General features: G+C 37.1%; 1 protein-coding gene across 1 annotated transcript; it reads right to left on the bottom strand.

The window, feature by feature from the left end:
* Positions 1-3,651: 3,651 nt before the first annotated feature.
* On the bottom strand, positions 3,652-4,191 carry LOC149016109 (uncharacterized). Its single transcript, XM_089156675.1, has one exon. The coding sequence runs from the start codon at positions 4,189-4,191 to the stop codon at positions 3,652-3,654; it is 540 nt and encodes a 179-aa protein (XP_089012801.1).
* Between the last annotated feature and the right edge of the window lie 5,455 nt (positions 4,192-9,646).

Consider the following 9,646-nt stretch of genomic DNA (forward strand, 5'->3'; position numbering starts at 1 on the left):
GTATCGTATGGTATCGTGGAATACTTTAAATCTTGCCTGCAAATGCTTTGTAGATGTTTTTATTTTCTTATGTTCCAGGCATTCATTTTGGGCTAGAACCTCTTGCACCATTTCCAATGTACAATATATTCATTTTTCCTGCGGGTGAAAATGTACATTTTTTTCTTTATTTAAATTTTGTTGCCTCCAACAAAACTGAAAACGGGGAATTTAATTTCTTATTTTTGTTTCAAGCAATGTATGGATAACTTGTTCCATTGCCATTGAATCTTATCCATTTTGGTCTACCAATGATTAATCACTCTTTTCTTTATGTATGGTGGCAGTCTTGTGCCTCTTGCTAGGCAATGTTCAGAATTTAGAGTTCAATCTATGCAAGTATTAGCTTTGTGAACAATCAACACAACACTGGTCCCATTAGTCAGCATAGTCTTATCAGGGGCCTAGTATAATCCACAGAAGTTGGTGATGATCCCATTTCCAGGTTAAAGAGTATATAACTGTTCAATGTGAGAGACAAAAGGTAGAGGAAATTCGAACTTGGGACATAGGGACTACCAAACCATTTGGGGATCACTCCTTTTGGCTATGTATCTGAGAATTGGGTTCATGATATTTGCATGTTAATGAAAGATGAGTCATTTCATGATTAAATAACTGAACATAAAGCCATAGGATTACCAATTGGATTCAAATACTTGGAAAATTGAATGGTCTATGGTTTCTTCAAACTAGAAGCCACTCTTTTTCCTTTAGAGGTTTCTCTCTTTTTTTCCTCTTTATGAGTTGGGTTATCAAACCTTATTGAGAGTGATCCCCTTATAAGTTAGTGTTCCAAACCCTATTGAGGAGCCACTATTCGGATTGCATATCTCATGCAAGTACTGTTCTAAGTAACTACTGATCAGATTGTTTTTATAGTTTGAGGAAGAATTTATCTCAGAAGAAGTACTTCACTTTTGGTACAACAGTTAACTTTAACTTCCTCTTGTATGAGGCCTTCAGACCAACTTGTAGCATCTCAACTAATCCTCAAGAAGGATCAAATTAAATTAGGGAATGTTCCAAGAAAATTTGAACTCACGGCCTTTTGTATAGATGGAATGAACCTACAATACAATGGAGATATCAGAACAAGGTAGGTGCACTATTCAATAGGACATGTATTCGGTTCTCCGAGTTAGTTACATATACCAAAGACTCGAACCTAACCTCTTCACTAAGAACTTATGGTCATTGCCAACTAAGCAAACCTTTTGATAGTAATCCTTCAGTCTTCATTAAAAAAAAGTGCAATGAGAGGTTGTTTTGGTCATTTAACTTTGGGAGTTAACAGAGCACTATCCCAACGGTTAAGTTGTTGGCAATTTTTTTTCTACATAAGTGACGCAGGCATAGTTTGGGCCCATTCTAAGTTAGACAAATGTGAAAAAACTCAATTGTAACAAAAACATAAATTTTGAATTAATCGCAATAAATGTTGTGTAACTAATTATGTAAGGGCCTGTTTGGTTACATGAATCCAGAGATTTCAAATCTCTGGATTCATGAATCTGAGAATTATACCTGTTTGGTTGTAAAAATCTCTAGATTCATGAAATCTAGAGATTCACCTTTTTACATTAAAAACGTGAATCAGTAGATTTATGGGTAAGGGGTGAAATCTAGAGATTTAAAAAAAACTATACATTTGTACATTCACAAAAATCACGTCGATCAAATAATTTTTTAGGATGAATCCAAAGATTTCATTCCACAACCAAACATCTAATTTTATAAATTATAACTCCATAGATTTGAAATCTCTAGATATTTGAAATCTCAAGACTCATGTAACCAAACAGGCAATAAGAGAATTTTCCAAGGCCCACTTCTCGAGTTACCTCCATGATGAAACTTATTCGTCGAATTTTGGCCGTTTCGGTCGCCAAAACTTAAGAATTCGAGATATCTCGCTATTTTATTGCCGAACTGGCAAAATTTCAAAAATATTGCAAGAAAATCAACGATTTTCTGGCGAACCAGCGATATCTTGGCTAACATTCTAGATACTCTTTCGTTTGCAACCCTGCAATTCAAAAAAACAAAAAATCCAACCGTCAAAGCAGGAACAAAGACGAAGCGAGAGTTTCAACTTTCAAAAGAGACCTTCTTTGCCTTCTTGAGTTGCTCTGGAATTCTGTCGAACATTGACTCTAGATAACCTAGATTGAAATGCTGAATCGCCAGTGGTCTCTGAATGTTTCTCTTCTTTTATTCCGTTTAAAATCTCAATAAAGTTTGAAGAGAGAAGAAAGGGTTGCATGTGGGATAAGTTTGAAGAGAGAAGTTTCTCTTGGGGTTGCATGACTTACAGCCAGTTAAGATGGGGAATTAATGAGAAATTTTGAAGTTTGAATTTTGAAAGTGAGTGGGTGCGTGTAATAATAAGAATTGGGTTAAGCGAATGACAGCTTGACAAGATGGGGAATTAATGGGAAATTTGGAAGTTTGAATTTTGAAAATAGGTGGGTGAGTGTGATAATAGGAATTGGGATTTAATTATTGGGATTTGGGAAACGAATTTGAGGAAATATCGGCGAAATCTCGGCAGGATTTGGCCGATTCATTAATTTTGGCAAGTTGCAAAACACGAATGAGCGAGATTTCATACCCTTTAAGTGAAATTTCCCCAATCTACTCATTTTAAAAAAGATTTATCTGATAAGATGTTTTAAAAAAGTTTTCCTTTAATAAATTTTACTTTTATAAAAGAATTACCAAATCTTTTTTTTTTTTTTTTTTTGAAGAAGTAGCTGATAATATTAATAAAAGAAGAGACTATATATGAGATTACAGACGGTAATAAGTTTTGCCAGAAGCGTCACTATAAATAAGCTCAGCCAACCTAGGCGGAAGAAGGTTACAATCAAGACCATCTCCCCCGGCACGGAAGAAATCCAGCCAAAAAATCAGCGCAAGTATTGACCTCCCGAAAATTATGCTTGAATAAACACCCTTGAAATTGCGTCGCCATCCCTCTGATGTCTTCCACAATGTCTATCGCCTTCCACGGAACTGAGGACCTCCTCAACACCATCACCACTGTTGTGGCAGAGTCTAAATAGATAATCACACGGGAAATGTGTAGCTGGATAGCATGTAGAAGCCCCTTTCTGATAGCATGCAGCTCCATCAGAAGAATATTGCCCTCCACCAAGCAACCGGAAATAGAAAAAATACATCGACCTTGCGAATCCCTGCCAATAGTACCATAGCCGCCCATCTCATTCCTCACGGAACCATCACAACAAATTAAAGTCCACCCAAGAGGCGGCTTCTTGCAAAACATTGGAAGAGCCTTTTTAAAAGTAAAACTAACATTGATTTTCCATTGATGGAAGAAGCTTCTAGAGATGGCATCGTCAAGAAACAACCGTTGTGGAAAAGAGAATTTTTTTCTGGTATCAGCAACCACTTGATGCAGCACTTTCTTAGGACATACAGTGGTTCCATTGAATATCCTCGAGTTTCTCTCTTCCCAAACCCGATAAATCAAAGCACTCAAGCTGAACTTCCGAACCTACTGTATGAGAGAATTCCCTTAGAATTTGGAAATTATCCAATTGCGCTCCTCCTGCCAGGAAATCCGTCCATGAAATCTGAGACCATTTAGAGTAAGGAAATCACGCCACATGTGCATCGTATATGGGCATTTAAAGAATAAATGGTCATGGCTTTTTCATGAATACCACAGAAAGAGCACGAAGAATCAATGACACCACCCCATGCAACCATACCGTTTTTGGTGGTTAATCTCTCAAGGAAGGCCAGCCAGGTGATAAAAGCAAACCTAGGTTGAGCTGAGGAAAACCAAACACTGTTGTTCCAAGTAACTTTTTCACCACGTCGCCGAATGGCTTCGTATGCACTGCTAAGGGAGAACACACCATCAGTGGAAGGCAGCCAAATAGGAGTGTCAACAGCAAGGCGAGGGTAAACCTTGCAAGACACAATCTCCGGCCATCTGTTGGCAATGTCTAAGTCATTTCTATTATTACTCCAAGATGCATCCCCACCCCTCAACAAAGCCACCCGATCAAGCTTGTTCCTCCCAAGTGTTGTAACCAAGAAGATACCATTGGTGGCAATGGGCCCACCGTGCAACCATGGATCCACCCAAAGAAGAGTGTCATTTTCATCTTTAATCATATACTTAATACAAGAACTAGTAACAGATCGGGCTTTAAGAATGGTTTTGAAAGTCACCGAGCAGTGGGGAGGTTCCTTCAAAAACCAAATAGAATCTTCTTTGAGCCATCTCTTATAAATATATCGAACCCAACAAGTCTCCCTTTTAGTTGATAAGGACCAAATATGCCTAGCCATAACAACAAGATTCCAGTCATCCAACTTCCTAACACCGAGGCCGCCCTCCTCAATAGGTTTACATATCGCAAGCCAAGAGACTTAGTAAGAACCTGAGTCAGACCCCCCCTCTCCAAATGAACTTTGCCATCATACTCTCAAGATGATTGATGACCAAGGCTGGGATTTTTACGGCGTTAATCCAGTAAGTTACAACCCCCATGAGGACAAACTTTATAAGGGTGAGTCTTCTAGCATAGGATAAACATTGATTCTTCCAAGCTGAGAGGCGATGATCAACTTTATTTAAAAGAGGAAAGAAATCACCGGCAGTCAACGCTTTAGAAGAAATCGGAATCCCAAGATATGTGACCGGGAGAGCGCCAAGAGAGAAACCCACATTTTGCTCATAAACATTCACCATCTCTGGAGAGACATTAGCAAAGAATATGTTAGATTTTGCAATGTTTATAGTCAGACCAGATTGAGAAGAGAACTCCCTGAAAAGCTTGCCCAAAGTATCTGCATTACCAAATCTTTAATTTAGTGCTATTTTTTCATCCCAACCAATATTTTACTCTAAACTATCCAAATTATCCTTCTAATAAAGTTTATTTTATATATAATTTTTTTTTTTTTTTTATTCTTTTTAGAAAAATTTTCTCCCTAATTTAATTATGCAATCTCAAGTTTAAAATTTTTGTTTTATATAAATAAATTTTAGTTTTTTTATTTAACCTTTTAACAGAATTTTCTCCCTAATTTAATTCCTAAAAGCTAATCACACATCTCACATTTACAAATTTGTAGTAACTTACTCCTAAAATTAGTTACTAATACTCATAATTAATTTTTAAAATAAATTTACCTTTAGAATTTGTTTTTAATAATCTCTGAACCTACATTTTTTTTTTAAATTAGCTTTCTTGTGTGAACTTTGATGATTTTTTGAAATGTTGAATTTATTTTTAGTCTACTACTTAAATGTTTAAATGTGTCATACATATTTTTATTTCTATCTTTGTTTTTTAATATTCATTGCACTTTCATAGAGACAATCCGTGACAATGGGACTTGGTGATACTTCAAGAAGAATTTGTCTACAACAAACCACATAATAACACTACAACCAAGAATCCTTTCGAGATAGTCTATGGTCATAATCCAATTACTCATTTAGACCTGATACCATTGTCAGTTCCTAAGTAGTTCAATTCAAATGTGGATGAGCATGCTAAGCATATTAAAGAAGTGCATTCATAGTTCATGACTGTATCAACAAACAAAATATGAAATACAAACAACAAGTGGACAAGCACATAAATGATGGTTGTCTTCAGAGAATGTGAGATTCACTGTGGATTCATCTCCAAAAAGAGCGTTTCTCACTGGCAAGTTCAAGCAAGCTACACCCTAGAGCTAATGGACCATTTAATGTTCTTAAGCGCATTAATGATAATGCTTACAAGATTGAACTGCCAGTAAATACAATGTTTTTGACACTTTTACTGTAGTAGATTTGTTACATTATCATTCAGACGAAACAAAACCTAAGGTGATTGACACAAGTGAAGACGAAGCATATTCGAGAACAAATCTTTTATCAATAAGGGAAAATGATGTAGATGGAGTGGCACATGGCGCACCTTAGGGTCTTAGACTCGAAATGGGCTAAAATTCAACCCGTTGGTCCGAACCAGCTTGTGAGCAATGCTCATAGTGCAGCGGTGATCTACGTTGTTTTTCTCCTAGACCTTATTCAGGTCAAGTGCTACATAAGATCCAACATGGCTAACAGGGAAAGCCATTAATGGTGAAAAGAGACTCAGAAAAGGCAAAACTGATATAATAAGAATTATAACTTGAATTTTCTTTTTTAGCAACAAGAAAGGTCATTAAAAAGCTCTCAGTTTGCTAACCAAGGCGGAATCCATCTCACCTACCATTGGCTTACTAATCCGGATGAAATCCATCTCTCTCTCTCTCTGCATGAATTGAAACAAAAATCAATCCCAAAACAGAAATTGCCAACATTGTAAATTCAAGTTCTCGTGCTCATTTCATCTCATTTATGAGTAGTGGTGGAGTTGAGCATGGAGTTGATATTATTATTGTCCCTTTCAAGGATAATATAGAAGAGTTGACCACAGTTTTCAACAACAACAACAACAAAAATAAATAAATTTGAAACATAAATATCTTAACACCTTAGTTGAGAAATGGTCAATTTCAATCAGATTTGCCAATTACAACTCCAATCGCTCTAAATGAATGATTTCAAATGCGCCTCGCACACTCTGACAAAAAATTAAGGGATGACAAATAGTTAAGGGAATGCATAGGTTTAGCAAGCTAAGTTTCTAATTTCCTATTCATGTACCCGAATACAGTGGGATTCCCACATTTTTTTTTATTGGTTTCCATATCAAGAGATTGCATCTAGTCTTGCTTTATTAATTTTTAGGGTCAACATTGCAGGGTTGCTCGATTGGTAATGACCAATAGCTCATAGAGAAGAGGTTGTGGGTCCGACTCTCACTTGATGGTATATTTAATATTCCCATCCCCTATACATAAAAAAATGCCCTTGCATAGAAAACAGAAATTTTAGGGTCATTCCCTGAATTACCCCTTAAAATTAATGTCATCTCTTGAGTTATCCAATTTTTCAATCAGATCCAAGCGGATTTCCAATGGAAGACACCATTTTAATTATGGCCGTGAGAAAAACTATAGTATAATGCATTGTGAGAAAAACCCTAGAGAAATTATATAAAGAGAGAGAGAGAGAGAGAGAGAGAGAGAGAGAGAGAGAGAGAGAGAGAGAGATCACTCCAATGACCCTTTATGTGAAACCTTAGTATGCCTTCTTGTTTCCTTTTGACTTTTTTGCAAAAACAACAAAATATGGTTGCTCTTGCTACCATGTCATAGCTTTGATGCCTACTCAAGTCACTTGATAGCGTGATTCTTCCAAAGTTATGTCTACGTAGATCTCTATGTAAACGTGCCAATTATTTTTATGTAGGTCTCCATGTAAATGTACCAATTATTTGAAGTAGCTATTGTGATTCTGATCATAGATTTTGAAACTATACACAACCGTTTTATAGGTGGTCCCTCAAGCTATGCTCGCTTACCAATCAATGGATTCGTCAGCAATATATTAGGTTTTTTCTCCCAGTCGCCGTTAAAACTGTGTCCTCCGCCCAAAATTCACTTTGGCTACTGCTAGGTTTTGGGTTCTTCATCCAAGGTTTTTGAGAGTTTTGATAAATGGGAGTGAATTTCTTCCTTAGCAACGGTCTCAATGTCGATTCTTCCTCAAAGATGGTCTCACGGGAGGGTGGAACCCAATCCAAAGACCTATTCTTGTAAACTTGAAATATATAATTCTGAAAAGGTAAAATAAAGAATTTTAATTTACACTTAAGTCCATGCATTTTGATTTACAACCATTGGATCCATTATTGTACACGTAGCGATATCAAATGGCTCATTGCTGGCTACAACCGCTACAACAAATAAAAATCCAATGGGGGCCGTCCTGGATGAGGAGCACCTAAACAATATGAACATTGAAACAACCTCCACTATGGCTTTTTGCCTTTGGTTCCTTTTTTAGGGGTAAAAAGTAACTTCATTCATAGAAAAGCAAAGGGAAACAAAAAGGTAAAAGCATGGAAACACAAGGTTGAATATAAATATCTGAAATTCAAGAAAGTAATTGGCCAAACTGTCATACATGGATTAGACAGAGTCATCCAAACTAAGGTACTGGTCAATCCCAATAACACCTTAGAAATAATGTTGTAATTACACCAATTAATAAGCTCATAGGATATGTAATTCGCATCTCCCATCACAATAAATGAAAACATCTCAAGTCTCCACACTTCAACTTATCGGTTTGGCATGAGGGTATTGGCAAGAGGCAAATACCAAAAGCCGGAAGCTTCCTCAATGCAACAGAATTGGAGTTGGGAGGTAGATTCCATCTGACCATATGCTTGGACAGCCAGCACAACCACTATCACTAGTTCTCCTAAATAGGGACCCCAAGCACAAAAAAATGTTGGTATGGTTGTGATCCAAAATCCATAGAAGATTGCTTCAAACCAAAGACCATCAAATTTTACTAGATCTAATGAGTAGACACAACCATCTGAAAAATAAAACAACAGACTGACCAAGGCAAAGAGCACAAAGCCTGTGCGTAGACTCATTGGCACACATTGGCTTTGCAAGAACCTCCTTGCATTTTCCATTGTCTCCATCTCTAATATCTCAAATCCATGAGACGCCATCAAAAAGGAGAATAGTTTTCCAAGGGAAACCACTGAAGCCTTAAAGCGCCCATGCCCCATGAGAACCCTAGTGGAGATTAAGGACAGATGAACCTTCTTGCAAGGCCAATAGTTGTTGTTCTTGAAATCAATGGTCACATAGGCAATAGTATGAATGGAACAAGAAAACTAAGATGAGAACACCAAAAACAACAAAACACAAAGAGAGAAACATGCCAAAAAGGCAAAGATTGACATGCCACTGTGGCGGAGGAGAATCACGCCACAAGGGCGGAGAAGCTACATCATGAAAAAGTAAGTGGTCAATCTAAAAACAGATGTGCAGGGAAGGTTTTTCCCTCTCACTACCACTGTCGTTATGGTTTCTGCGCGTTGCTTTCCTCAATCCGCCGCTAGGGTTTTTGCTGCTGAGGTCTTGCGGCTTCTTTCTTCTCGAAAAACAAATCTGATTTATTTCCAGTCTTTAACACTTCTTAACCTATACACCTACTAGTCAACACTTCTTTTTGTTGTGCCTAAAAATATAAACATATACATTTGGTCACATAGCTTGCTAATATTCGTCATCTCTCTCACTCACTTTTTCTTTTCTTTCTTTCTTTATTTTTTTTCTCTCTTCTGATCTAAGGTTCATCTAGACCAACTTATGTGTACCACGATTACATCTCCAAGATAGCTTTTATATATAATTTAAATATACTAATAGAGAGAGTTAAACCTGTGACCTCTTCACTAAGGCATTGGTTACTACCAACTGAACAATCCTTTGATAGTCTCTCTCACTCTTGTTTGGAAGCACACGGGTAACACTCGCATGGCTCTCCAATAGTAATACTTTGCATTGTTAATCTCGCTTTTGTATTCACAATAGAAAGGGAGGGACAGAGGGGCACCATGCAAGAGAGACGGAGGAACTTAGTAGGGAAGGGGGAGAGAGAAGAACCTGAGAGATGAATTGAAACTGGATCAATATCTATTTCTCAATAGATCTA

This window comes from Hakea prostrata, chromosome 5, assembly GCF_041222555.1.
Source record: "Hakea prostrata isolate BN-2017 chromosome 5, UWA_Hpros_2, whole genome shotgun sequence".
NCBI classification, from domain to species: domain Eukaryota; kingdom Viridiplantae; phylum Streptophyta; class Magnoliopsida; order Proteales; family Proteaceae; genus Hakea; species Hakea prostrata.

What these genes read in the sequence shown, in the direction of transcription:
- LOC149016109 (XM_089156675.1), bottom strand. Translation starts at nt 4,191, where the DNA reads ATGATTAAAGATGAAAATGACACTCTTCTTTGGGTGGATCCATGGTTG.